General features: G+C 71.1%; 11 protein-coding genes across 11 annotated transcripts; 6 read left to right on the top strand and 5 right to left on the bottom strand.

Annotated features, from left to right (window-relative positions):
- Nucleotides 1-2,598: 2,598 nt before the first annotated feature.
- MICPUCDRAFT_12116 (uncharacterized protein) lies at nt 2,599-2,763 on the top strand (the record flags this gene model as incomplete). The annotated part of the gene is made up of 1 exon (XM_003058055.1): nt 2,599-2,763. A coding segment is annotated over one exon (165 nt), but the record flags the coding sequence as incomplete, so codon positions are not given.
- A 759-nt stretch (nt 2,764-3,522) lies between these two features.
- On the top strand, nt 3,523-4,341 carry MICPUCDRAFT_57230 (uncharacterized protein; the record flags this gene model as incomplete). Its single annotated transcript, XM_003058054.1, has 1 exon — nt 3,523-4,341. One exon carries the CDS (start codon nt 3,523-3,525, stop codon nt 4,339-4,341), a length of 819 nt encoding a protein of 272 aa, XP_003058100.1.
- Nucleotides 4,342-4,355: 14 nt separating this feature from the next.
- MICPUCDRAFT_47030 (uncharacterized protein) lies at nt 4,356-6,269 on the bottom strand (the record flags this gene model as incomplete). Its single annotated transcript, XM_003057683.1, has 1 exon — nt 4,356-6,269. The coding sequence occupies one exon, from the start codon at nt 6,267-6,269 to the stop codon at nt 4,428-4,430; it is 1,842 nt and encodes a 613-aa protein (XP_003057729.1). The 3' UTR covers nt 4,356-4,427.
- A 130-nt stretch (nt 6,270-6,399) lies between these two features.
- Nucleotides 6,400-7,816, top strand: MICPUCDRAFT_57228 (uncharacterized protein; the record flags this gene model as incomplete). Its single annotated transcript, XM_003058053.1, has 2 exons — nt 6,400-6,512; nt 6,676-7,816. 2 exons carry the CDS (start codon nt 6,400-6,402, stop codon nt 7,814-7,816), a joined length of 1,254 nt encoding a protein of 417 aa, XP_003058099.1.
- A 124-nt stretch (nt 7,817-7,940) lies between these two features.
- Nucleotides 7,941-8,876, bottom strand: MICPUCDRAFT_39302 (uncharacterized protein; the record flags this gene model as incomplete). The annotated part of the gene is made up of 1 exon (XM_003057682.1): nt 7,941-8,876. The coding sequence occupies one exon, from the start codon at nt 8,874-8,876 to the stop codon at nt 7,941-7,943; it is 936 nt and encodes a 311-aa protein (XP_003057728.1).
- A 389-nt stretch (nt 8,877-9,265) lies between these two features.
- Nucleotides 9,266-14,593, bottom strand: MICPUCDRAFT_57226 (uncharacterized protein; the record flags this gene model as incomplete). The annotated part of the gene is made up of 1 exon (XM_003057681.1): nt 9,266-14,593. One exon carries the CDS (start codon nt 14,591-14,593, stop codon nt 9,266-9,268), a length of 5,328 nt encoding a protein of 1,775 aa, XP_003057727.1.
- Nucleotides 14,594-15,002: 409 nt separating this feature from the next.
- MICPUCDRAFT_32951 (uncharacterized protein) lies at nt 15,003-18,290 on the top strand (the record flags this gene model as incomplete). The annotated part of the gene is made up of 4 exons (XM_003058052.1): nt 15,003-15,177; nt 15,475-16,400; nt 16,503-16,985; nt 17,037-18,290. 4 exons carry the CDS (start codon nt 15,003-15,005, stop codon nt 18,225-18,227), a joined length of 2,775 nt encoding a protein of 924 aa, XP_003058098.1. The 3' UTR covers nt 18,228-18,290.
- On the bottom strand, nt 18,271-19,093 carry MICPUCDRAFT_67320 (uncharacterized protein; the record flags this gene model as incomplete). Its single annotated transcript, XM_003057680.1, has 1 exon — nt 18,271-19,093. One exon carries the CDS (start codon nt 19,091-19,093, stop codon nt 18,452-18,454), a length of 642 nt encoding a protein of 213 aa, XP_003057726.1. The 3' UTR covers nt 18,271-18,451.
- A 474-nt stretch (nt 19,094-19,567) lies between these two features.
- MICPUCDRAFT_57223 (uncharacterized protein) lies at nt 19,568-21,100 on the top strand (the record flags this gene model as incomplete). The annotated part of the gene is made up of 1 exon (XM_003058051.1): nt 19,568-21,100. The coding sequence occupies one exon, from the start codon at nt 19,568-19,570 to the stop codon at nt 21,098-21,100; it is 1,533 nt and encodes a 510-aa protein (XP_003058097.1).
- A 22-nt stretch (nt 21,101-21,122) lies between these two features.
- Nucleotides 21,123-23,742, bottom strand: MICPUCDRAFT_57222 (uncharacterized protein). Its single transcript, XM_003057679.1, has 2 exons — nt 23,640-23,742; nt 21,123-23,474 (listed from the first exon to the last, which is right to left on the bottom strand). Exons 1-2 carry the CDS (start codon nt 23,652-23,654, stop codon nt 21,159-21,161), a joined length of 2,331 nt encoding a protein of 776 aa, XP_003057725.1. The 5' UTR covers nt 23,655-23,742; the 3' UTR covers nt 21,123-21,158.
- A 265-nt stretch (nt 23,743-24,007) lies between these two features.
- On the top strand, nt 24,008-26,097 carry MICPUCDRAFT_57221 (dp-like protein; the record flags this gene model as incomplete). The annotated part of the gene is made up of 3 exons (XM_003058050.1): nt 24,008-24,160; nt 24,307-24,403; nt 24,815-26,097. The coding sequence occupies exons 1-3, from the start codon at nt 24,077-24,079 to the stop codon at nt 26,095-26,097; spliced, it is 1,464 nt and encodes a 487-aa protein (XP_003058096.1). The 5' UTR covers nt 24,008-24,076.
- Between the last annotated feature and the right edge of the window lie 71 nt (nt 26,098-26,168).

Below are 26,168 nucleotides of genomic sequence, written 5' to 3'. Positions count from 1 at the left end.
TTCACTGGGGGCGAGGGCGGCGGCGACGTGGCGGCCGCGGGCGCGGGCGCCGTCGCGGGCGGCGCGAACGAGCGGCAGCCGCTGCTGCGGCCGCCGAGCGCGAGCGCGATGGACGACGCCGGGGGAACGTTCGCGGACCAGGACGACGACGACGACGGCGGCGGCGGCGGCGGCGGCGGCGTCCGGATCAAAGACGGCATGAAGCTCGGCCTGGGCGACTTCATCTTCTACGCCGTCCTCGTCGGCCGCGCGGCGATGTACGACCTGTTCGTCGCGCTGCTGTGCTACCTCGCCGTCGCGGGCGGTCTAGTGTACACGCTCGTCGAGCTCGGACGACGACGGAGGGCGCTGCCGGCGTTGCCCGCGAGCATCGCGTCGGGCGTCGCGGCGTACCTGGCGGGGAGGTACGTCCTCGAGCCGATGATCTACGACGGCCTGCGCGCGTCGTCTTTAGAGTAGCGCAGCGGCGACGACGCGCGCGCGATGGTCTTTATGTCCAAACGTAGCGTTAGCACCTCACACGATGCGATGTCTCGGCGGCGGTGTTAGTCTATTTTTCTCGGTTCTACCTGCTGATGCTGACACGACACGACGAATGCGCGAGAGGTTCAATCTGAGGCGCGCCCCGCCGCCGACGTCGGCGCCGCGCCGAGCCCGGTCGCCATGGAAGCCGCGCCGTTCGAGGGCGACACCCCCGCGTTCGAGCGCGCGCGCGCGCGGCACGACGCGGAGAACCGATGGCTCGTCCGCGAGTTCGGCGCGCTCTTGGGCGCGTCGCGGTCGTACGCGAAATCGCTCGCGCCGACGAGCGGCGGAGGGTGGGTCGGCGACGCGAGCGAGGGCGTCGGCCTCGGCGGCATGCTCGCGGGCGCGCTCCAGGCGGGCGTGGAACGACTCGCGGTCGGCGACCGGAACGGCGCGAACGGCGGCGACGGCGTCGGCAGGGTGGGCGCGTTTGGCGGGGCGTCGAGCGCGGACGCCGCGTTCGCGAACGCGCTCGAGCGCGTCGGCACGGTCGCGGCGTCCACGACCGCGGACGAGGAGATGGCCGGGCCCATGGCCGCGGCGGTCGGCGCGCAGCTGCTCTCGCCCGTCGCGGACGCGCTCAGGGAGATCGGCACGCTGCGGAACTCGCTCGGACGCCGCGTGGACGAGTGCCTCGTCGGGAGGATCCGCAGGTTCGTCGACGACGACCTCGCCGCGGTCGCGACGGCGAAGGAGAAATTCGAGCGCGCGCGCAGAGACTGCGACGCCGCGCGCGCGCACTTCCTCCGCGTCGGCGGCAAGGACGCGAACGACGCGCTGGACAGCGCGAGGGAGGCGCTCGAGGCGTCCCGCGCGAGGCTCGCGCTGGCGCACACGCACGCGGAGGGCGTTCGGAGATACGTTCTCCTCGAGGCGACGCGAGAGACGATGACGGCGTTGCGACGGTTCTTCGACGACGCGGCGAGCGTCGTGGGCGAGAGACTGCGCGACGCGATGGCCGCGTCGGAGGAGTACGAGACGGCGTCCAGAGCGAGGGCGGAGATGAACATGGTCGGCGCGGCGTCCGCGGCGGCGAGCGCGCTCGCCTCTCGCGGCGGCGTCAGCGAGGAGGAGGAGGAGGAGGAGGACGACGGGGACAAAGTCCTTGCCGCCGCCGCCGCCGCCGCCGCCGCGAGCTCGACCATGAACACCGGGCGGAGCGCGGACGTCTCGATTCGCAAGCAGCTCGCGGAGGGGACGCACAGAGACGGAGGCGGCGCGAGCGGACGCCGCGCGCTCGGGGTGGGCGTCATACGACGCGGGTACCTCGCGCACAAGCGGGACGGTCCGAGGTGGGCGGGCGGGGGATGGAGCCGGAGATATTTCGTCCTCGACGGCGCGGGGCGGCTCGTCGTTCGAGAGGAGCGAGGACGACGCGAGCGCGAGCGAGAGAGAGAGCAGCAGCAGAAGAAGCAGCGCGGGGGCTCCGCGAGCGCGCCCGGGGCGGACGACCAGACGGCGGCGGCGGCGGCGAGCCCCGCGGCGGAGCCCGACGCGGCGTCGCCGGCGGCGGCTCCCCCGACGGTCCCGGTCGTCGACCTCTCGGACGACGAGGTCGCCGCCGCGACCGCCGCCGCGGCCGCGGCCACGGCGATGAACCATCCCCCTCGCGCGCGCAAGCGCGACATGATCGCCCCCATGGCCGCGTCCGCGATGCGAGGGATCGGCAGCGGCCTCGGCGCGGCGTGGAAATTCGTCGCGACCAACGCCGCGCCCGAGCCCGGCGCCGTCGACGCGGAGGAGGACTACAAAGACGCGGTCGACCTGCGGACGTCGTGCGTGAAACCCGGGCCGGATCCCAACGATCGCGCGTCTTCGAACCGGCCGTTTTGTTTCCGCGTCATCTCCCCCGCGGTGTCTTTGTCGCTGCAGGCGGAGAGCGAGGAGGAGATGCGAGGTTGGATCGCGGACCTGCAAGGCGTCATCGCGGAGCTGATCAGCCTGGGGCCGGGGCCCTTCCCGCGGCACGCGCGATCGGGGTCCGCGGTCGGCGACGTCGGCGCCAGCGATGGCGGCGGCGGCGGCGCGCGCGTCCCCGAGAACGACGCGCGGACGCGCGGAGAAGACCCGAGAGAGACGCTCGCGTCGATACCCGGCAACTCGAGGTGCGCGGATTGCGGCGCGGCGGACCCGGATTGGGCGTCGCTGAACTTGTGCGTCGTCGTGTGCCACGACTGCGCGGGCGTGCACCGGCACTTGGGCGCGCACGTGTCGAAGGTCAGATCGCTCGCGTTGGACGCGGACGCTTGGACGCCGCCGGTGATGGCGCTGTTCGAACGCGTCGGGAACGAACGCGCGAACGCGATTTGGTGCAAACGCCGACCCGACGCCAACGCCGACCCGGTGGCTTCGAATTGCGCGACGCGAGAGGAAGCTCTCGCGGCGATATCGAACAAGTACGTCGCGAGAGCGTTCGTGGACGCCGCGACGGCGGACCCGGGCGCGATGGAAGCCGCGGCGGCGGCGTTGGACTGCGCGGAGGTGCTCGCGCGCCTCGCGGCGGGCGCCGACGCCGACGCGAAGCGCGCGGCGTTGCGCGCGGCGGCGAGACGCGGCGAGGACGCCGCGCCCGTGATCGCGCTGCTCCTGAGCAACGGCGCCGCGGTCGCGGGCGAGGACGACGCCAACGTCTCGGTCGACGCGACCGAGCAGGGGTCGTCCGCGCGGACGCTGGCCATCGTGCGCGTCGCGATGGAAGCCGGGTGCGGGCTCGACGGCGTCGTCGTCGGGTTGTTGCGCGCCGCCGCGGAGGCGCGGGGGGCGCGGTTCCAGGTGTCGCCCGCGGCGGTCGCCGCGGCGGCTGCCGCGGCGGCGGCGGCGAAGAGAGTTTCGTCGGGGTCGTGACGCGAGCGCGCGCGCGCGCGTCGTCGTTAGTATTGCGTAGGTTCTACGTCGCCGTGTTGTAGAGGTATCGTATGCCGCCGCCGGCGTTTTCTGTTGATGATTTGGAAATCAATTCTCGACGCGAGTCCAGTCGCGCTCGCGAGCCATTCGCCTATGCGCGCGGCGTCCGCCGCCGCGGCGCTCGGGCCGGCGGTATCTCGCCCGAGACACCGCCGCCGCCGCGGCGCCCCTCCGATCGCCGCGCGCGCGTCGGACGACCTCGGGCTTACCCTCGAAGCCCCCGGATGGTCGGGAGGATACGGAACCGGAGGAAGGGTATGGAGCTCGTCGGACGTGCTCATCGAATTCCTCCGAGAGAACGACGACGTCGTCCGCGACGCGTCCGTGGTCGAGCTCGGGAGCGGCACCGGCGCGGTCGGGATCGCCGCCGCGGCGCTCGGCGCGCGCAGCGTGATTCTAAGCGACGGCGGCTCGGATTCGCTCGTGCGGCTCGCGAAGGACAACGCCTCGCGAAACGTCGCGAGCGGCGCGATCGACGGCGAGAAGACGACGATAGACGTCGCCGCGTATCGATGGAACGACGCGGCGCCGCCGCCGGAGATCATCGCCGCGGCGCCGTTCGATTTGATACTCGGGTCCGACTGCACTTACAGCGTCAGCGCGCACGGGGCGCTGTGCGACGCCGTCAAGGCGTTGCTCGCGTTGCGCGGCGGCGGCGGCGAGGAATCAGAAAACGGCGACGGCGGCGGCGGCGGGCGCTGCAGGGTCATACTCGGGCACCAGCATCGGACGTTCGCGGCGTTCCTAGCGGGAAGAGGGTTCGCGGCGAACGGGTGGGGACGAGACCCGCACCTGGACATGTTCGTGGAAACCGCGAGAGGACGAGGACTCGTCGCGAACGAAATACAGACGACGAAATTGAGATGGCACGGTCTCTTAAACGTGACGCTGTTAGAGCTCACGATAGCGTAGCGCGATAGGCATCCTAGCGTCGACCTTCTAAGGTTTACCATCACGCAATCTAACTAACACGACGCGCGCGATGCGATCGTCCGCGGTCACCCATCGTCGTCGCACGCGTCCGCGCCGCCGAGCTCGAACGCGCACGCTTCGTTCGTTCTCAAATCGAACACCTCGACGACGGCGCCCCCCCCCGACTTCCCTCGCAGCGCCGTCGCGACGACGTCCACGCTCACGAACACGCGCGACGCGGGCGGGGGCGCGTCGGCGAGGTCGTCATCGCCGCCGCCGTCGCCGTACGCGGCCTGAACGTCGCGCGTCAACGCGGCGCCGCACGCCGCCGTCGTCCTCAACCACGCCAGCGGCCGAATCATCCCTCCGCCGCCGCCGCCGCCGCCGCCGCCGTCGCCGCCGGAAGCCTCCGCTCGCAGCCACGCCACGAGCGCGCTCGGCTCCCCGTCCCACGGCTGCACGAACCCGACGCTCGCGCGCCACGACCGCGGCGCGCTCCCGCGCTTCCACGTCCCGAAAACCAACCCGCACACGGCGTCGTGACGCGCGCCGGGGGCGAGCGCGTCGGCGGCGGCGCACGCAGCCTCCGCGAACGCGACGACGGCGCCGGGCGGGAACGTCATCAGCTCGATCCGCGACCGCGCCTCGCGGATCGACGCCTCGCGCGCGTTCGCGGCCGCGCGCTCGGCGTCCGCGCGGAGGGCTCGCGCGTTCGCGACCGCGGCGGCTTCGGCCGCGAACGCGCGCTCGCTGAAGCGCGCGGCGTCGGCGTCGGCGTCGGCGTCGTTTGCCCAGAGCGACCATCCCCGAACGTCCACGCCGAGGACCGCGGCGGTCGCTCTCGACGCCCTCGCCTCCGCGGCGTCGTCCGCTTCCCTCTGCGCGCGCTTCTCCTTCTCGCCTCGCTTCGCCCGCGGCGGGTGACGCGTCGAGCTCGCCCACCCGGGGTCTTCTTTAAACCCCCGCGGCGGCGCGTCGCAGTTCACGTTCAACGCGCGCAGCTCCGCCGCGGAGTATCGATATCGAACGACGCCGTCGCCTTCGCCCTCGCGCTCGACCGGGGCGACCGCCGCTGGCGACGCTTCGAGGACAGCAGCCTCCTTCGTCTCCATCTCGGCTCTCTTGCGCGCGAGCATCGCTCTCAGGTCGTCCACGTCGTCGTCCGTCGACGGCGCGGCCGCGGGCGGCGGCTTCGTCGCGTTCGGCGTGAGCGGCGCGGACGCGCCCAACGCTCGCATCTCCTCCACGGTGAGCATCGCGCGCGTCTCCGACTTGGGCGTCTTCGTCTCAGGTTTCCCTCTCGCGCTCGCGTCCGGCGGCGGGTCGCGCGCCGGCGCCGTCGCGGTCTCGCCCCTCGCGGGCGACGACGGCGGCGGCGCGCGAAGGTCGTCGCGAAGGTCGTCGGGGAGCGCCGTCCGCGTCGCCGCGGTCTCCGCGTCCGTCGCCGCGTCGCTCGCGCTCGGGTCGAGCGGCTCGCGTCTCGCGTCTCGCGTCGTCGTCGTCGTCGCCGCCGCCGCCGCCGCCGTCTCATCGCGCGGCGGCGTCTCGTCGACCGCGTCGTCGTCCTCGTCGTCGCGCCGATCCCGACCCCGATCGCGCTCGCGCTCGCGTTCGCGATCCGCCCCGTCCGGCTCCGGCGCTTCCTCCGCGCGACGCGCGTCCCACCCGTCGTCCTCGGCGGGAGGCGGTCCCGGTGGCGTGCGGTCCCGACGACGGTGCCACCCGCCGTGACGCGCCGACCGCGCGTCCCGTTCGTCGCGGCGCCGACTCGTTCGACGATCGCTCGTCGGCGGCGGACGCGACGACGGCGGCGCGCCGAGGCCGTGACGCTCCCACAGGCGCAGGTACGGATACGGACGCGACACGTCGAGGTGGTGGAGGACGATGTGGCGATCGCGCCCGGGAGCGCGGGCCTCCCAGGCGGCCATCTCCCCGCCGCCCGGCGCCGCTCGCTCTGACGCGACGACGACACCAGAACGCGTTCTGTCTGGTTGTTGACTGAGGTTCGGACGCTTCATCGAACGCGAACGCCGCGTCACTTCGAGGCGCGCGGCGACGATGCTCCCGCTGTTCGACGCCGCGGGCGACCTCGCGACGGAGACGCTCGTCTTCGCGAACGAGCTCCGGACGAACGAGTCGTTATCCCTGGAACACGTGCGCGAGATCAGCGGGTGCGCGCGTCTCCCCCGGCGCGGCGACGAGACGTCCGCGTCCGCCTCTCCGACGTTTATTCGCGCGCGCAGAGTCGCGGGTGCCCACCATTCATTCAGATCTGACCCCAACCCGCCCCGCTCCCCTCCGCGATCCCTCCCCTCGTCCTCCATTCCCCCCCAGCGCCCGCCTCGCCGTGTCAAAGTACACCGCGAACCCGACGGTCGCCGCGGACGCGGCCGCGAGGACCGCCGCGGTGGAGAAGTACGTGCCGCTCCTGGAGTCGCTCGTCCGAAAGAAGGACAACGTCGCGCTGGTGAATCAGTCGAGGAACTTGAGGTACGGGTGGAATAGCCCGCTGGAGGGCCGCGGCAACGCGTTCTCGCTCGAGGACATCGAGCACGAGCGAGGGATGGCGTGGATGCTGCGAGCGGCGTGCAAGCGCCAGGAAGCCGTCTGCGCGGTCGCGGAACGACCGCGCGCGCCGCCGACGCCGACGCGACACGAGGAGGACGACGAGAGAGTCGTCCCGATCGGCGGGTCCGTCCTGTCCACGCCCACGGCGACGCCGTCGGTCTCGGTCAACGCGCCGAAGACGACGCCTTTGACCGGCGGCGGGACGCCGAAATCACCCGGCCCGGTCCTCGGCGAGGCCGCGCCCGTCGTCGCGACGATCTTACGCGAAGCCGCGGGGGTGTATAAACACGCGGCGCTCGACGTGTTGCCGCCGTTGAAACATAGCTTGGGCGGGCTGCGACCGAACGAGCTCCTCGCGTCCATGGCGGACGCGATGCGATGCGTGTGCTTGGCGGAAGCGCAGGCGGCGACGGTGCGGCGCGCGGAGGAGAAGGGTACCGGGCACGCGCTGCTGTGCAAGCTTCACATCGGCGCGGGGGACTTGTTCAAACGCGCTGACGTCGCTTTGAACGAACACGTGAGCGACTTTAACTTCTTCTCGCGGAAGCTCCAGGCGTACATCTACCTCGGGCAGGCGATGCACCGCGCGCGGGCGTACAGAGCGCTCGCGGAGGAGGCGTGGGAGGCGACCGAGGTCGGCGAGGCGATCGCGCTCATGAACGAGGCGGATAAGCAGTTGCAGAGAGGACGCGACGCCGCGAGCGAGACGGATTGGTGGCGACACGCCGCGCTGGAGGAGTCCGAAGCCGCGGTCGCGCTCAGGGGGAAGTACGTGCGAGAGAACGAGCTCGTGTTCTTCGAGAAGGTGCCCGCGAAGTCGAGCAAGCGGCTGCCGGAGGGGAAGGTGATCGTCTCCGAGATCGACCCTCCGATCTCGGAGAGCATGCAAAACCTCTTCGTCGAGTGACGAGCGACGCGCCGCGACAGACGGTTGCAAAGGTGTTTCCGTACTTCGTAATAAAACGCAACGCGCGCCACCCCCCAGCCCAGTCTCCCTTCCTCCCTTCCTTCTCTCCTTCCCCTGGTGCGACTCAGCAGCACACCCAGTAGCGATTCTCCCATATAGTCTCCCGCTTGGACTCCGCGCGGTACCACTTCATCGGCCGCATCTCGTATCGCGGCGGCGGCGGCTCGCAGCACGTCCGCATCACGTTCTTCACCGGCCCCAACGAAAACGGGTACACGTTCTTCGGCACCCCGCGGAGGTAGCTCACCTTGTCACGACCGCTCGATACCTCCCACGTGCTCTGCCCCGTGACGATCAGGTACGCGTGGAACCCGAGCAAGGATCCGACGAACAGCGCGAAGAAGAAGAGGAAGACGCACAGAAACAGCGGCCCCGCGTTTTTCGCGAAGAGCTCGCCGAAGGTGTCGTGATACCTCAACCCGGTGCCGGATATGTGCAGCGCCCAGATCACGCACGCGGTCTCCGTCGCGAGGTACGACGTGAACCGCGCGTGGTTCTTCTCCCCGACGCACGACCCGACCCAGAAGCAGTGGTGGTCGAACTTCCGAACGCACCGTCCGCAATCGTGGCAGTGCTTCGTTCGAAGGCCCTGCCACGCGTCGCAGTGTTTGCAGTTTTGCCCGACCGGCATCGGGGTGTCGTCGTCGCCGTCGTCGTCGCCCCCGTCGTCCTCGCCGTACGTGGGGATCTCGCGCGTCAGGATCTCCGCGTTGCTCGAGTCGATGTACGAGGGGCCGAGGAGGTCGCGGCTCGAGGACGCGCGCCCGCCCGCGGGTCTCGTCGTCCCGCCTCCTCCTCCTCCCGCGCCGCTCTCGACGTCCCCGCCCGGCGCGTTCAGCGACGCGACGTTTCTCTGCACGCTCAGGAACTCCGCGGCCTGCGCTTTCTCGTCCTCCTCGACGTAGCCCGGGTTACTGTTCGCGAGCGCGAGGTAGAACGCGGCGTTTACGATCAGCGAGAACGCGACGCCGGTCTTGTACGCGTCGCCTCCGTCCGTCATGTCGTTTTCGAACAGCGACAGGAAGTACACCACGAGGACGTGGATGACGACCCAGACGATCTTCGGGAACAGCGGGCTCGCGCGGGGCTTGCGGAGCATGCGCTCGCGCCACTTGAAGAAGCCCCCCGTCGTCCATCTGAGCTCCGCCGGGTCGTGCACGCGTTTGGGAAGTCGACGCGGCAGCATCGCGCGCGTCGAGATGGTAGGCCGCGGGCTCGTTATTCTGCTCGTCAAATAAAAATATCCTGCCGCCCGCGCTACTGCATGCCTGGCGCCAATTTTCGTTGAGCCGAGAGTTCCGGACGACGGCGCCGCAGTGACGTTAAGTGAACGATGATGAATAAATACCCGCAGTTGTCATGCGAAACTCTCAGAGTCGCTAGTGTCTGCTACATGATCACCCTCCCCAGCGGCTCGCGCGCGTTCAGGAACTCCGCGTCGCCCGCGACGCCCCGACCCTTCTCCGCGCCGCCGCCGCCGACGTTTTCTTTCCCCGGCGCGACGAAACCCGAACCCTTGACCGCGCGCGCCGCCGCGGCGGCAACCTTACTCCTCCGGTTCGCCTTCGGCGTGTTATCGTACGCCTCCCTGACGCTCGCGAGCGCGGCGGCGGCGCCTCTGACGGAAGCGAGCGCCGCCGCCGCTGTCGCTTGCGCGCGAGCGACAGCCGGGCTCGCGGGCGTCCCCGCCCCCGCCGGCGTCCCCGGCGCCGCGCGCGCGTTGGCGCTGTATAACGGCTGCGTGTGGCGCGTTATCGACGCCGCGGGAGGCGACACGAACTCCCCCAGCGGCGACGCGGACCGCGCCGCGGGCGCGGGAAGACGCCGCGGCTGTTGCGGCGACGGCGTGTGCACGTTATCGAACGCGTTCGCCGCGGCGGCGCGCGACGTCGGCGTCGACGGATCGTCCGCCGCGTCGCGTCCCTCGCCCCCTCCGCCCGCCGCGGGCTTCGACGTCGACAGGCTCGGCTCGTCCGCGAACACGTTCAAGCTCAAGCTCGCGGCGTTCGCGCCGATTCGCGTCCGCAGCCGCGACACGATCGACTGCTGCTTCCTCTGCGCGAGTCTCCAGCGATTCTCGCCCTCGATCGCGCTCGGACTCTCCGCGCCGCCCGAGCCCTGCACGCTCGCCGCCGCCGTCGCGACGCCTCTTCGCACGCGCTCGAGCTCGCACTCCGCGGCGGACGCGCGCTCGTTCGCCTCCTCGAACGCATTCTGCATCTCCCGAAGCCGCGACTCGGCCTCGCGAAGGATGCGCGCGTGGTCGCTCAGCGTCGACTCCGCCTCGTCCCTCGCGCGTTCCGCGTCGCGGCGCGCGCGCGTCGCCTCCCTCCGAGCCGCCTCCGCGTCTGCGAGCGTGTCCGCGGCGTCCGCGGCGGCGTCCTCCGCGCGCTCGCGAGAGTCGTCCGCGGCGTCCGCGATGAGCTCTGATCTCGCGGCGGCGGCTTCCGCGGCGACCGCGCGCGCGAACGCCGCGGCGGCGGCGTTTTGCGAGCTCGCCGCCTGCGCGTCCGACGCCGCCGCGCGCGCCTCGGCGTCGGCGGCGGACGCCTCCGCGAGCTCCGCGCGCGAGATGGCGGCGGCGCGCGCGGCTTCCGCAGCCTCCGCGCGTGTCTTGAGCTTGGCCGCCGCGGCTTCCGCGGCGGTCGCGCCAAGGCGCTCGGCGCGCGCGGTCTCCTCCGCGGCTTTGACCTTCGTCGCCCACGCCTCCGCGGCAGCCTTCTCCGCCGCTCGCTTCGCGTCCTCGACGGCTCGCTCGCCGCGCGATCGCGCGTCCTCCGCGGCGCGCGTCGCCTCGTCGAGCGCGCGCTGCATCGACGCCTTCACCTCGTCCCTCGCCGCGGTCACCGCGCGAAGCGAATCGCTCTCCGCGTCGGACAGCGCCCTCGAGATGGCCGCCTCCGCGGCGCGTTCCGTCTCGAGCGCGCGCGCGGCGGCTTCGTCCGCGCGTTTCATCGCTTCCGACACCTTTTCGTCCGCGCGTTTCATCGCTTCCGACACCTTTTCTTCGGACAGTTTCATCGCTTCCGACACCTTTTCTTCGGACAGTTTCATCGCTTCCGACACCTTTTCTTCGGACAGTTTCATCGCTTCCGACACCTTTTCGTCCGACAGTTTGATCGCCGCCGCGTGGTCCGCGTTCGCGGCGGCGACCGCGGCCGCGGCGGCCATCTCCGCCTCCGCGACGCGCACCTTCGCGGCGGCGAGCTTCGCGGCGGCGGCGCAAGCCGTCTCGTCCGCGCGCTCTCGCGCCTTTTCAATCGCCGCGGCGGCGACGGCGCGCTCCTTCACGACGTTCGCCTCCGCGTCGCGCAGTCTCTCCGACGCCTCTCTCGCCTCAGCCTCCGCGCGCGCGGCGCGCGTCTCCGCGACTTTGGCGGCCGCGGACGCGGCGGCGGCGGTCTCGCGCGCCGCCGCCGCGCACGCTTCCGCGGCGACCCTCGCCTCCGCGTCGAGCACCGCCGTCTTCGCCGCCGCCGCCGCCTTGGCCTCCGCCGCCGCCACCCGTCTCTCCGCGTCCGCGCTCGCGCGCTCGGCGTCCACGACGCGCGCCTCCGCAGCCTCGATCGCGGCGGCGGTCGCGTCGCGCGCGCGCGCCTCCGCAGCCTCGATCGCTTCCGCCGCGCGCGCGCGCTCGAGCGTTGCGTTCGTCTCCGCGGCGGACGCGCGCGAATGCGCCGCCGCGACGGCTTCCTCGGCTTCCTTCGCCGCGACCGCGCGCGCCTTCTCCGCGGCCGTCGCGGCGGCGCGCGCGTCTCTGACCGTCCGCGCCGCCGCGGCCATCGCGCGCGCGCCCTTGGACCCGTCCGTGATCCCTAACGCTTCGGCAGCTTCCGCCTCCGTCTCCGCCGCCGCCTCCGCGGCTTCCGCGCGCATTTCGCTCATCTCCGCCGCGGCTTTCGCCTCGCCCTCGGCCAACGACGCGCGGTGCGCTTCGAGCTTCGCGTCCAACGCCGCGGCTTCCGCGGCGGCCGCGCGCGTTACCGCGCCCTCGAGCGCGGTCTCCGCGCGTTCCGCGCGCGCGCACGCCTCGAGGGCTTCGTTTTTGGAAACCGCCGCGGCGCTCTCCGCCGCGCGCGCCCTCGCGAGCGCGTCGACGACGTCGACGTTCGACCGCGTCCGCGCGTCCTCCGCGCGGTCCGCCCTCGCGATCGCCTCCGCTGACGCGTCTTTGGCGGCGTCCGCCTCCGCGGTCGCCTTCGCGAGGTCCGCCTTGAGCGCGGCGAGCGCGGACGCCGCCGTCGCCGCCGCCGTCGACGCCGCGGCTTCGATTTCGCTCGCGCGCGACTCCGCGGCGACCGCGCGCGCCTTCGCCGCGTCCGCGGCGTCCCTCGCCGCGGACGCGTCCGCGACCGCGATGGACTCGTTCGCCTCCGCGTGCCGTAACCGCGCCTCCGCGTGCGCGGCTCGCGCTTCCGCGGCAGCCTTGGCGACTTCCGCGGCGCCGACGCGTTCCGCGCTCTTCTTCGCCGCGTTTTTGACGGCGGCGAGTTCTTCTTCTCGCGTCGCCGCGCCCTCGTCTAATCGTTTCGAGACGTCTTTCTCCTTCCTCGCGAGCGCTTTCATCGCGTCCTCCGCGCGCGCGACCGCATCCGTCGCATTCTCCGCGACGGCGTCGACGCGAACGCCGAACGCGTCCGTCGTCTTCGCGTTCGCGGCGAGCTTTTCGTTCGTCGACGCTTCGTACGCGTCGCCGACGACGAGCCACCGGTCCGCGGCGGCGGTCAGCTTCGCCTCCGCCTCCGCGACGCGTTCTTCCATCGCCTTGGCGTGCGCGAGCGCTTTTCGTTCCAGCGCCTCGGTCTCGCGCTTCGCTCGCGCTTCGATCGACGCGACGCGCGCGGCGGCGTTTTCGGCCCGGGTCGATCGCTCGAGCGCGAGCGACGTTTGCAGCGCGGCGGCTTTCGCGCGCAGTTTGCTCAGCGTCTTCCGCGAGCTGTTCGACGGCGCGAGCGCGTGCTTGGGGCGGATGATCAACTTCGCGACGGGACGCGGCGACGGCGCGGCCGGGGTCATGCCGCGGGATGTCGTCGCCGCCGGCGGCGGCGCGACCTCCGTCTCCGTCGTCGCATCCTCCGTCGTCGCCGCGACGGCGACGGCGACGGCGGCGGCTTCCTCCGCGTCCGCCGCCGCCTTCTCCGCCGCGCTCGCCGCCGCCGCGCGCAACGCGGCGACTTCGCCTTCGTTCTTCGAGCAAGCAGACTCGAGCTTCGCTTCCCACTCCGCGTTCAGAGACTCCATCGCGTCCTTCACGCGAGCGGCGACGATCGCCTCGATCGAATCCTCCGCCGCCGCCGCTCGCGCCGCCGCGCGTTCCGTCTCCAGCTCGCGCACCGCCTCCACGGTGAGCTGTTCTGCGTGCGCGTAGTCGTCCTCCGCGGCCGCGAGCTTCTCTCTCAGCGTCGCCGCCTCGCGCTCCGCGCGTTCTCTGAGCTCGCGCTCGCTCGCGACGGCGTCATCCGCCTCCGCGCGTTGCACGTGGAGTTTCTTATGCGCCGCAGTCGCCGCCGCGCGCGCGGCGGCGAGGTCCGCGCTGACGTCGTTCACTCTCGCTTCCATCTCCCTCCGCGCGTCCTCAACCTTCGCGAGCGCGTCGCTTTTCTCGCGCGCGAGCGCGTCCAGCCGCGCTTCCGCGGCGGACGCGCGCGCGGTCGCGAGGTCGCGCGCGTCCGCGGCGGCGGCGACGTCCGCGCGCGCGGCGACGACGGCGGCGGCGTCGACGCGCGCCGCGTCCCTCGCCTCGTCCGCGTCTTTCCTCGCCCACGCGAGGTCCTCCCTCGCGGCGGAAATTCGCGCGTCGGACGTCGCGAGCCTCGCGCGCGCGTCCTCGAGCTCGCATCGCGTCGCGTCGAGGCGTTCGAGCGTCGTCGCGTTTTCCGCCGCCGCCGTCGTCGCCGCGCGCGTCGCCGCCGCCTCCGCGTCGCGCGCGTCTCTCGCGTCGTCGCACGCCGCGCGCGCGAGCTCCTCCGCGGCTTTCGCGCGCTCCTCCGCGGCTTTCGCGCGCTCCTCCGCGCGGTCGCGCTCCGTCGTCGCGCGAACCGCGCGATCCGCCTCGAGGTCGCGTTCGGTCGCGGCCGTGGTCGCGTCGGAGACGGCGCGTTGCGTCGCGGCGGCGTAATCGTCGCGAAGGATCGTCGCCGCGTCTTCCGTCTCTCGCCGCGCGCGCTCGGCGAGGAGCGCCCTGGACGCGAGCGCCTCGGACGCCGCCTCCGCGCACTCGACGTTCTCGCGCAACGCGCGAATCTCATCGCTCTGGGACGACGGGAGGGCGGGGGAGCGGGCGTCGGCGACGCGCGCGTCGAGGGGGAGGGGGGGGGGACGACGCGCGCGGTTCCGCGTCGGAACGCGCGACGGTGATGGACGACGGAACGGCGCGCGTGGACGGGACGACGACGGGATCTCGGGGCGCGGTGGGTCGGGGGGGACGACGCGCGAGGCGCGATCCTCGGCGGCGCGCACCTGCGTCTTGATGACTTTCCGCGCGCGTCGATGCTCGCGCTCGCGTCCCTCGTCGACGCCGCCGTCGCGCGGGCCGTCGCGCGCGCCGCGCGTCTCGAGATTTTCCTTCCCCCCCTCTCGAGACGCGGTCGCCGAGGGCGCGCAGTCCCCGGCGCCCGCGCGCGCCGATTTCAGCTCCGCGCGCAGCCGCTCGATCGTATCGCACTGCGCCGCGAGCAGACGCGTCGTCGCGTCGTACTTCCCGCGCAGCGTCTCCATCGCGGACGCGTCGAGGTCCGCCGTCGCGCGCGTCTCGTCGCGCGCGCGCGGGACGATGTGGTCGGCGATGACTCAACTCCGGAAGCCCGGCGAGCGTTTCCGAAGTTCCGCCGGTTCGCTCAACGGAAAAGTTCGCGAAAATAAGTTAGTGCAGGTTATGGGACGCCACCATTCGCCCGACCGGACGCGCGCGACGACGCGACGGGTCGCGCGTCGCCACAGCGACTCGCGCGACGCACGTCGACGCGAGCCCGTTTCCGCGAGCCCGGCGACGCTCGCGCGCGCGGCGTTTCTTCGCGACCGCGTTCACTCGGGCGGCTCTGGCGACCGCGTCTGGTGTTCGCGTCTTCCGCGTTTGAAGCGCGCCGCGATCGATCGAACTATCGATTGATCGATTTCGGATCGCGCGATGTTGTGCGCGCAGTTCCACCACGACGTCGCGCGGAGCGACGACGACCCCGGCCCTCGATGCGGTCACACGCTGACGTGCGTCCCCGCGGACGGCGGCGGGCAGCGCCTGATCGTCTTCGGAGGCGCGACCGCGCTCGAGGGCGACGGCCCGAACGGCAGCACGAGCGGGATACGTGAGTCCTCTCGCGCGGCGTGCCCACGGCGCCCCGCCCCGCGCGAAATGAAATCTCGCGCGCGCGTCTTCTCGCGACGCCGCGCGATCTCGCGCGACTCGGTCGAACGCGCGCGCGCTTTCCATCCCGCGCGCCCGCGCGGTGTTCGCGCGCGTCTCCCGCGTCCATCCCCCGCGCGCGTCGCCGCTCTCGCTCGCTCGACCCCTTCGCGCGGCGCCGTCTCAACGAACGCGTCCTCCTCCTCACGTCCTCACCTCCCGCGTCTCTTCCATTCTACCATCCTCTCTCATCACGCAGGCCTCGCCGGCGCGACGTCCGACGTGCACTCCTTCGACGTGCGATCCGGGATTTGGACCAAGATCGAAGCCTCGGGCGAGGGCCCGTCCCCTCGCGCGGCGCACTCCGCGGCGGCGGTCGGCAACATGATCGTCGTCCAAGGCGGCATCGGCCCCGCGGGGCTCGCGTCGGAGGACCTCCACGTCCTCGACCTGCAGGGCGCGCCGCGGTGGCACCGCGTCGTCGTCCGCGGTCCAGGCCCTGGACAGAGATACGCGCACGTCGTCGCGTTCGTCGCGCAGCGATTCTTGGTCGTCCACGGCGGGAACGACGGGTCGAAACTGCTGGGCGACGCGTGGTGCCTCGACACGACGTCCAAGCCGTACGAGTGGAGCAAGATGAACCCGACGGGCGACGTCCCGCCGCCCCGCATGTACGCCGCCGCCGCGCCGAGGGCGGACGGGCTGCTTCTCCTGTGCGGCGGCCGCGGCGCGGACAGCGCGCCGCTCGCGGACGCGTTCGGTCTGGCGCGTCACCGCGACGGGCGGTGGGAGTGGGCGGCCGCGCCGGGGGAGGCGCCGACGGCGCGGTATCAGCACAGCGTCGCGTTCATCGGCACGCGGCTGCACGTGTCCGGCGGCGCGCTGGGGGGGGGCAGCATGGTCGACGACGCGTCCTCGCTCGCGGTGTTGAACACGTCCGCGGGGCCGAGCGCGGGGTGGTCGTTCGTGACCGCGTCGGGGGATAACAAGGGGAGCAAGGCGGCGTGCGCGGCGGCGTCTCGGCGGTGTCGGCACGCCGTCGCCGGCGTCGGGCCGCTCGTGTTTTCGTGCGGCGGGTTGCGCGGCGGCAATCTCCTCGGCGACATGTACGTGTCCGAGGAGTCCTTGAGCGAGAGCGGGATGACGCGCGCGGAGGCGCTCGCGGCGCTGAGCGAGGTGATCGACGTGAACGCGCCCGCGTGGAGGGACTGGCTCGCGGACGTCGGGCTTTTGGACGACGCGACGCGCGCCGTCGAGATGGGGGGGTTGCCGCCGTTGAAAACCGAGACGACGACGACGACGACGCGCGCGACGTCGTCGGACGCGAGCGGGAAGAAGAACGGCGGGAAGAACCAATCTAATCGGACCGGCGGGTTCGGGACGCCGCTCGGGGGTTCCTTCGCGGTCGACTCCCCCGGGAGCGACGACGGCTCGCCGCCGAACATCGGCGCGGCGTCGCTCGCGAAGCTCTCCTCGGACGAAGCCGAAGCCGCCGTCGCGCTCGCGGAGCGCACGTCCGTGTCCTTAGACTCCCCGCCCGAAGCCTCCGGCGGCGGAGCCTCCGCGCGCACGCCGTCTCCCGGGTCCGTGTCTAAGCGAGCGAATAGCACGGGTGCCCGGACGCGGGGGACGCCCGGGACGGACGTGCGGCTGCATCACCGCGCGGTCGTGGTCGCCGCGGGCGCGGACTCGAGCGGAGGGTTGGGGTCGCTGGTCCGGCAGCTGTCGATCGATCAGTTCGAGAACGAGAACAAGCGGATCGGTCCGGGGGTTCATTTGCTGGAGAGCGATAAGAAGAGCGGCGGCGGCCCGGGGAGCGAGAGAAAAACGCCGGCGATGATGGACCCCGGGTACGGCACCCCCGACGGGAGAGGCGGGTTCGACGCCGAGGACGACGGCGCGGACGACAGCGTGCACAAGAAAGTTCTCGCGGAACTTTTGCACCCGCGGGCGTGGGAGCCCCCCGCGGACCGGTCGTTCATCCTAGACGCCGCGGAGATCGACGAGCTGTGCGCCGCCGCGGAGGAAATATTCGCGAAGGAGTCCACGGTTCTGCGCTTGAGAGCGCCGACGAAAATTTTCGGCGACCTGCACGGGCAATTCGGGGATCTGATGCGTCTGTTCGCGGAGTACGGCTCGCCGTCCACCGCGGGGGACATCGCGTACATCGACTACTTGTTCTTAGGAGATTACGTCGACCGCGGGGCGTTCTCGCTCGAGACGATGTCGCTGCTCCTCGCGCTGAAGGTGGAGTACCCCGAGAACGTGCATCTGCTGCGAGGAAACCACGAGGAGGCGGACATCAACGCGTTGTTCGGTTTCCGGATCGAGTGCATCGAACGCCTCGGCGAGGAAGCCGGATCCATCGCGTGGAACCGCTTCAACACGATGTTCCAGTGGCTCCCGCTCGCGGCGGTGATCGAAGACCGCGTCGCGTGCATGCACGGCGGCATCGGGCGGTCGATCACGCACATCTCGCAGCTCGAGGCGCTCGAACGTCCGCTCACGATGGACAGCGGCGGGATCACGCTGATGGACGTCCTCTGGTCCGACCCGACGGAGAACGATAAGATCGAGGGTCTGCGACCGAACGCGCGCGGTCCCGGGCTCGTGACGTTCGGCCCCGACCGCGTCCGGAAGTTTTGCGAGACGAACGATCTGCAGATGATCATCCGCGCGCACGAGTGCGTCATGGACGGCTTCGAGCGGTTCGCCGGCGGGTTGTTGATCACCGTGTTTAGCGCGACGAATTATTGCGGCACCGCGAACAACGCGGGGGCGATTCTCGTCTTGGGGCGCGACCTGACGCTGTATCCGAAGATGATCCACCCGCTCCCGCCCGCGGCGTTGTACGGGATGGAGGATGAGGACGAGGAGATGCTCGGGTCGTGGCAGATGGGGTTGAATCGCGACCGGCCGCCGACGCCGCCGCGCGGGCGGTCGCAGCCGTTGGGCGCCGCGCCCGCGGGTGGGAGCGGCGGGCCCCGGCCGGGGTTGAAGTTTTTCTCGTGACGACGCGCGGCGACGGCGACGGCGCGCGCGCGCGTCGATTGTTAACAATTGAGTTGATTCTTTACACGCGCCGCGCCTCGCCGCGCTCGCTCCGTTCGCCGCCGCCGTTCGCGCTCGCGAACGGCTGACTCGCACGCTTAGTACTCACTGTACACGTCCCCCTTCTCTCTCCCTCCGCTCTCGCTCGTCGCCGACCCGACCACCGACGACCGACGCGACGCTCGTCACGGCGACCGGACCCCCTTCCGCGACCGCTCCTCGTTCTTCAGCTGCAACAGAAGCGACGGGTTCTTGATCTTCACGAGCGCGTTCACGTCCGCGAGCCTCGCCTGGCACAGCGCGAGTCGCCCTTTCATCGCGTTGTATCGATACGTCACGTGCGCGCGCGTCGCCTCCTCCGGCGTGGAGTCCAAGTCGATCGACAGCAGCTCCACGAACTTGTACTCCATGTTTTGAATGAAGTCCAACCTCGCGCCGCCGGTCTTTTGCATCACGAGCACCGCGAGGAACGCGTGCGGTTGCTTGATGCAGTTGTTCAGGTTCCTCTGAATCACCGCGGGGTAGTCTTTGAAATCCACCATGAGCCTCTGCCCCTCCTGCAACGCCGCGTACGCCGCGGTGTCCAGGTCGTGCGTGTAGTGGAAGAACAAGTTGCTCTCCGAGCACAGCTCGATCTTGACATTCGTGTACGCGCCGTCCGGGCCTTGCACGCAGATTTTCACTCGCACCGCCTCGAGCGTGCCCACCTCCTCCGGGGTCTCGAGTCCGTCCACGCTGCGAAGTTCGAAGGGCACCTCGCGCTCGTAGAAGACGCGCGAGCCGTCCGCGCACGACGGGTCCGCGTCCTCGAGCTGCGAGAAGTCCATGGACGACTGCAGCGTCGCCGCGAGGGCTTTGTCGTGCAGCCTGGGGAGGGGGTGAGGGGTGAGGGGAGGGGTGGGACGCGCGCGTCAGCGTCGTTCGTCGCGAGCAATTCGATTCCGTCCGCGGAATTGTCCGCAAGGTGTGGAAATGGGGAATGCAAAATTAATTAGCGGACGCGACGTCCGACGCCGTCGCCGCCGCGGACGGCGCCTGGGACGCGACCAGGGCGGGGCGCGCACAGGTAGTTATCGGCAGCCATGATTGCCGGCGAAGTGCGAAACGCGAGCTCGCTCGCGCGCTCGAATCTGACGCGCGGCGCGTCGGAATCGTTCGATTGCTCCTTCCGGAATTGGTGACTTGGATCCGCGGCATCAGACGATTGCGCTGCGCCTGGCTGCCGCGTCGCGTCGTCGTCTCCGAGGGGACGAGAGAAGTTTCGACGCCCGCCCCGCGCGCGCGACGCGAGCGCAGACGACATGGCGCAGGCGGCGCCGCCGCGCGCGTGGTGGGCGGGGGCGCGGTGCTCGGCGGGCCCGCATCGCGCGCGCGGGCGTCGATGCGCGACCGCGGCGAAACGCCGCGTCGACGGTGCCGTCGCGCGCGCGTCGTCGTCGTCGTCGCGTCGATCGTCCGCTCGCGACGACGACGACGACGAAGACGACGACGCCGCGGACGACACCGCGGCGCCGCCGACGCCGACGCCGAGCTTCCGCCCCGCCGCGCGAGGCGCGCGCGTCGCCTCGCCCGCGACTGGCGCGACGGACGCGACGGGCGCGGGGCGGCGGCAGCAGCGCGAGCTCTTCGCGGGCCTCAGCGCGCAGCTCGGATTGTACGCGTCGCTCGGGGATCTCTCCGCGGTCGACGCGTGGCGGTCCGGCATCAACGCGGCGCACGACGCCGCGGTCGCGAAATCGGACGCGACCGCCGCGGCGAACGCGAACGCGAACGCGACGCGGCTCGCGCTGACGCGCTGCGGCGTCTGCGGCGCGCTCGGGCACGACGCGCGCGGATGCGTCCTCGACGCGACGCTCCGCGCGCGACCGAACCCGAACGAGACGACGACGACGAAGACGAAGACGACGACAACGACGCGGGGCGCGAGCGCGTCCGGTCGACGCCGAGGGAAAGATTTAGTCGCGTACTACGAGCAGAAGTACGGCGGCGCCGACGCGCGGCGCGCGCGGAAGAGCGTGGACGCGCGGGGCCGACCGACGGAGGAGGACGACGTGACGTTGTGGACGAGCGGCCGCGAGGCGAGCGTTCTGAGCGCGTCGAAAGTCTCGAATCGCTGCGGCGTATGCGGCGAGCGCGGGCACAACCGCCGGTCGTGCCCGGTCGCGCTGTCGTCCTCGCCCGCGGTGAAGCGATCGCTCGCGACGCGCAGGTGCGGGAAGTGCGGCGTGTTCGGACACGACGCGAGGACGTGCTGGGGGCCGGGGACGGCGAGGGACGACGGGAAGGAGACGGTCGCCGCGAAGTTGTGGCTGCTTCGAAGGCGCGAGTCGACGTCGGGGTGGTTGTCGCTCTCGGAGGCGTGCGAGACGGTGGGGATAGACGCGAAGTATCGCGTGAACGTGAGGAATAAGGCGACGCGGTTGGAAGAGGCGGGGTGGGACGCGGAGGACGACGACGACTTTTCGCGCGAGGATTTCGACGGCGAGGATTTCGACGGCGCGAGCGACGGCGCGATCGACGCGAGGGAACGCGAGCTCGCGACGTTAGCCGCGGAGGACATGATCGCGGACCCGACGCTGTCCGCGGAGGATGCCGCCGCGAAACGGGGGTTACGACGACACCGGGCGAACTACGTGGGCATATTACGGCGGCGGATGCTGGACGGCGGGCGGATTAAATCGAATTTCCCAGCCACGCAGCCGTGCAGCATATGCGGCGAGCACGGTCACAAGAAGACGACGTGCGGGCGACCAGAGGCGCGTTATTGGGCGGCGCGCCGGGATCGTAGGAATAACGCGAGGGCGCTGATAGACGTAGACCGACGCGACGCGTGAACGAACGCGGCGCGTATTTATTAGCATCGCGATCGACGAGAGACAAAACCTCTAACCTCTAAGTGAGCAACGCGCGCGTCGCGTCCATCTCCTCCCTAGTACACCGCTTAAACTCCGCGCTTATCTCGTGCACGTCCGTCCGTCCGTCATCGTACGCCAACGACGCGAGGTACTGCTTCCCCGAGCCGCCGTCGCCGTCGTCGTCCCCGGCGGCGGCGAGCTCGAGCGAGACGATGCGTTCAACCTTACCGAAGCACTCCACGTGGATCGGATCGTTCGTCGCTCGCGTGAGCACGTCGAACACGTGCACGTAACACAGCGAGTCCAACACGAAGAACATCGACGGTCGCGCGAGGGACCAGCGCACGCACACGATCTCCCCGCCGGTGACGCCGTCCCACCGTCGAAGCGCGAGGCTTCCTCTCGCGTCGACGTACAAACCGATGGAACCGTTGACGTGCGCGGCGAGAAACGCGCGTTCAAACACCGGGTTGAAACTGATCGACACCGCCGCGTTCATCGGCGCGACCGCGGCGCCGCGACCGGGCTCGAGCGGATCGCACAGCGCGAACGCTCTCGGGAGCGGCGCGACGCCGTACCGCGCCCCGCGAAGGACTCGCCCGGACTCGGTGGCGACGAAAAACTCCGACGCGAGCCCGGCTCGATTCACGACCACCGCGTCTCTCACGCGCTGCCCGCCGCTCCCGCCGCGGTCGCCCTCGCCGCCGTACCTCAGCTCCGAAGACGCCCTCACGAGTCGGACGCGAGACCCGAACCGCATGCCCATGTCCGACAGCGCCGCGTCCGCGGCTTCTCGTTTCGTCAGCGTCGAGACGAGGTACGAGTTCGCGACGCCCCAGCAGTCGACGGCGACGACGTGGAACTCGCTCGTCTTCCCGCGCGCGTCGTCGCCGGTTCCGGTCGCGTCGTCGTCCCCGACGGCGTCCATCGCGACGCCCACGGACACGATCGACCCGCCGTCCTCCGGGAACGTCGCGGAGTGCGCTTCCGTGCAGTACGACGGCCGTCGGATCGCGCCGCCGCGGAGGACGGGGAATTTCTCCGACTCGTCCGCGGATCCCGCCTCGCCGCCGCCGCCTCCCGCGCGGTGGTGATCCTCCAGCTCGCGCAAGTCCCACGCGCACAACGCGCCGTCCTCGGTGCCGCAAAACGCGAGCGCGCGCGCGCGCCCCGGCCCCCACGCGACGCACGTCGGCGTGCCCTCGCATCGCATCGCCGCCGACGGCCGCGGCGTCGCGGCGGCGGCTAAATCCCAAACCAACAGCAGCCCGTCCCCTTCCACTCCGTGCGCGCGCGCGTCGCTCGGACCGTACGCGATGAGCAGCGACGCCGCGCCGGTTCGCGTCCCGGATGGCGCGAACGCGGTCGCCATCACGCGGCGGTTCCTCGTGAGCGCGTCGTCGTGGAGAGCCACGTACCCCGCGGTGAGCGAGCCCGCGGCGCCCTTCACCGCGTTGGGCTTCATCTCGCCGTTCGCGCGCCGCATGACGCCGCACGTCGCGCCGCTCGCGACGCGCCGCTCGCGCAGGAGCACGTCCGCGCACGCGCCCGCGCGCGCGATGAACGCGCTCAGGCGCCGGTCTTTGCTGTGCTGCAGATCCCCGGTCGCCCTCGCCCAACGCGTCGCGGTTCTCGCCGCCGTCGCCCGCCTCTCCTCGCGCGAATCGACGCCGGCGACGCCGCGCATCGCCTCGCACCGCTCGCGGCTCGTCCCGAGGTCCTCCGGGCACTGGCTCACGACGTCTCTGCGGTCGCCGAGCTCGGTCTGCGTCGTGAACTCGCGGACGTCGTCGCCGCCTCTCGTCTGCGTCGTCGCGAGTTTCGCGTTGGACCCCGCGCTCGATCCGATCCCTCGAAGATGCATCGTCCGCGCGTCCATGGGCGCGACGTCCACGATGCTCTCCGCCGCGCACGCGGCGTCTTCGTGCGTCAGCTTCACCGCGCGCGCGATGAGCGCGAAGCGTTTGATACGCCGTCGCGCGTCCGTCGGTCTCGTCGGATGTCGCGCCGCCGTCGTCGTCCCCGTCGCCTCGGAGGAAGCCGACGTCGACGCGCGCTCGCCGACTCGACGCGCGCGCCGACGCCTGTACGCGCGGTTCATCGCCGCGCACTCGTCGCCGAAGCTGAAGCCGCGCGCGGGATGGATCGCCAGCGTCGCCGGCGCGGGCGGTCGCGCCGCGTGGTATTCATCCCTCCGCCTCGCGTCGTCGCGTCTCGCCAGATCCTCGGGATCCTCGAACCCCGCGGGCGCGGCGTTCCTCGGCGTCGCGGGAACGTCGTCCTCGAAGTCGTCCTCGTACTCGTCCTCGCTCGACCCGTCGTCGTTCTCGTCGCTCTCGAAGTCGTCCTCGTACTGTCGCGGTGGCGAGGGGGTGTTGGGGAGCGCGGGGTCATCGGGCGGACGCGGCACCCGGGCGGGTTCAAAAAACGGACGAACGAAGTCATCAGCGGCCGACGACGCGACGACGCGACGACGCGACGACGCGACGGGACGGGACGGGACGTCGCGGCGGCGCACCTCGTCGTCCGCCATCCCGCCCGGCGCGACCGCGCGCCTCGCGCGCCTCGCGCGGTCCCGCGAGGACGCTCGGGGCACCGAGACGCCGCCTCGCCCGGTCGCGTCGTCTTGTGACGACCGCGGGAGCGAGCGCGAGCGCGCGGGGCGTTCCGGTCGCCCGAACGCGCTGGACTTCGTTCATCGCGATCGCGACCTCTAACCTCCGCCCTGATATTTTTTTACCGCACGTGTTTCTGCCCTTCGTATGAGCAACCAGTCAGACGCGAGCATATTCGCCGTCGCCTGACGACCTTTCGCCACCGAAGCGACCGAATAAAAAATAACATCGCGGCGATTGCCTACAACCTGCGCGCGGAGAACGACGGCGCGCGACGGCCGCGGCACGCACGCGCGCGCGGGGAGGAGAGAAAAGGCGTCCTGAGATCGTGTTGGCACCGATGTCGAACCCTAACGGACCGGGGGGGGTCCTCGGCGCGGACGACGCCCTGAACGCGGACTTGATGGAGAGCTTCCGGGATACGGTGCGATTCGCGACGACGATGCCGTCCGACAACGACACGACCCTCCGCCGGAGACGACGCGCGCGGCGCCGTCGACGCGCGTCTTTCCCTCCGTTCTCCGCGCCGACGTTTACTCACGACAGTCTTCCACGCGTTCGAGCGAACAGGGGATGTATAACTTCGCGAGCGAGTTCGATATCCTCCCCGAGCCGACCGGGGTCATGCCGGGGACGGACGCGGGGTTGGACGCCGAGCCGGGTCCAGGTGCGATCGATCGCGCATCCCCCGCCCGCGCGCGCGTCCCCACTCTCGGCGCGTCGCCGCGCGCGCCGCCGCGACCGCGCGCCGCGCGTCTCCACCCTCCACCCGCTCGATCCCGCGCGCGTCCGCGCGCTTCCGCGGCCGTCGCGCGCGGCGCCGACCGCCGCCCCCCTCGCCGCCCCCCCCGCGCGATCAAAACGTCGGGGTGGAGTTCAAAGGCGTCAGGTGGAGTCGAAAGGCGTCGAGGGCGGGGATTGAAAGCGAGGGGTGGGCGGAGAGAAGCGCCGGGCAAAGTCCTTAAGGATCGGCGTTCACCACGCGAACGCGGTCGTATGGGGACCAGTGTATAGAACGCACTTGACGACGCGGCGACGGACTCACCCTCCTCCATCCCTCCTCCTCCTCCGACGACAGTCCCGACCGGGTTAGACTCGCTCGGGGTCGACGACGGCCTCGGCGTGATGAACGACGACCTGGCGCAGCGCGCGGGGGTGAAGCGCGAGCCGATCCCGATAGGAAGTCCGTTCAGAGGCGGCGCGAACGAAGGCGGGCTGATCGGTCAGGGCGCGGTGGCGGCGGCGGCGGAGGCGGTGGAGCAATCGCGACGACGGCTCTCGGACGCGACGACGGCGGCGGGCGCGACCGCGGACCCGTCGTCCCCGCCCGCGAGCGCGATCAAGAAGCAGGCGAGGATCTCCCAGAGTGAGGTGACGCCCACGCCGCCGCCGCCGAGCAGCTCGAAGAAGCGGAAACAGCTCGCTTCCGGTGGGGGGACCGGGGGAAGCACCGGAGGGATGAACACCGCGGAGAAGGAGAAAAACGGGAAAGGCTTGCGGCACTTCAGCATGAAGGTGTGCGAGAAGGTGGAGGAGAAGCACAAGACGACGTACAACGAGGTAGCGGACGAGCTCGTCGCGGAGTTCTCGAAACCGGACGACCCCAAATTCTGCGCGGATCAGGCGTACGACGAGAAGAACATCCGACGACGCGTGTACGACGCGTTGAACGTGTTGATGGCGATGGACATCATCACGAAAGAGAAGAAGGAGATCACGTGGAAAGGGTTGCCGCAGATCGCCGGGGGCGTCGGAGGCGGCGGCGTCGGAGGGGGGGGCGGAGGAGGGGGCGACGCGGCGGAGTACGAGAAGCTCCTCGCGGAGAAGAAGCGCGTCCAGGCGTCCATCGAGAAGAAAAACGCCCACCTGCAAGAGCTCGTGGAGCAGTACAAGTCGTATCAGGCGCTTCTGCGGCGAAACGAGACGAGAGCGACGCGCGGGGAGACCCCGAACGGGATTCAGCTGCCGTTCATCCTCGTCCAGACCGCGCCGACGGCGACGGTGGAGATCGAGATCTCCGAGGACCAGCAGCTGGTGCACTTCGACTTCAACGACGCGCCGTTTCAGATCCACGACGCCAACTACGTCCTGCAACAGATGGCGCTGAACGAGGACGGGCTGTCGAGGTTGGACCTTCATCGCGCGGAGGAGGGCGCGGAGGGCGGGGTCGGGGGTGGTGGTGGTGGGGGTGATGCTCCGGCGTTCGCGGAGATAGACGGCGCGGATTTCGCCGCCGCCGCCGCCGCGGCGGCGGAGGTGGAGACCGAGACGGCGTCGCCCGGCGAGGCGCGGCGGGGGACGAGAGGAGACGACGCCGACGACGGCGGACGCGGCGGAGGACGGTCGACGCGGAAAAAGTGAGACGCGTCGTCGGTCGGTCGGTCGGTCGATGCGCGGACGCCTTAGCCTTTTTATTCGCACGTTGACGAATC

Source organism: Micromonas pusilla, assembly GCF_000151265.4.
Source record: "Micromonas pusilla CCMP1545 genomic scaffold MICPUCscaffold_4, whole genome shotgun sequence".
Taxonomy (NCBI): Eukaryota; Viridiplantae; Chlorophyta; class Mamiellophyceae; order Mamiellales; family Mamiellaceae; genus Micromonas; species Micromonas pusilla.
Note: the sequence above shows the minus strand (reverse complement) of the source record. Positions and strands in the feature narration are given on the sequence as shown.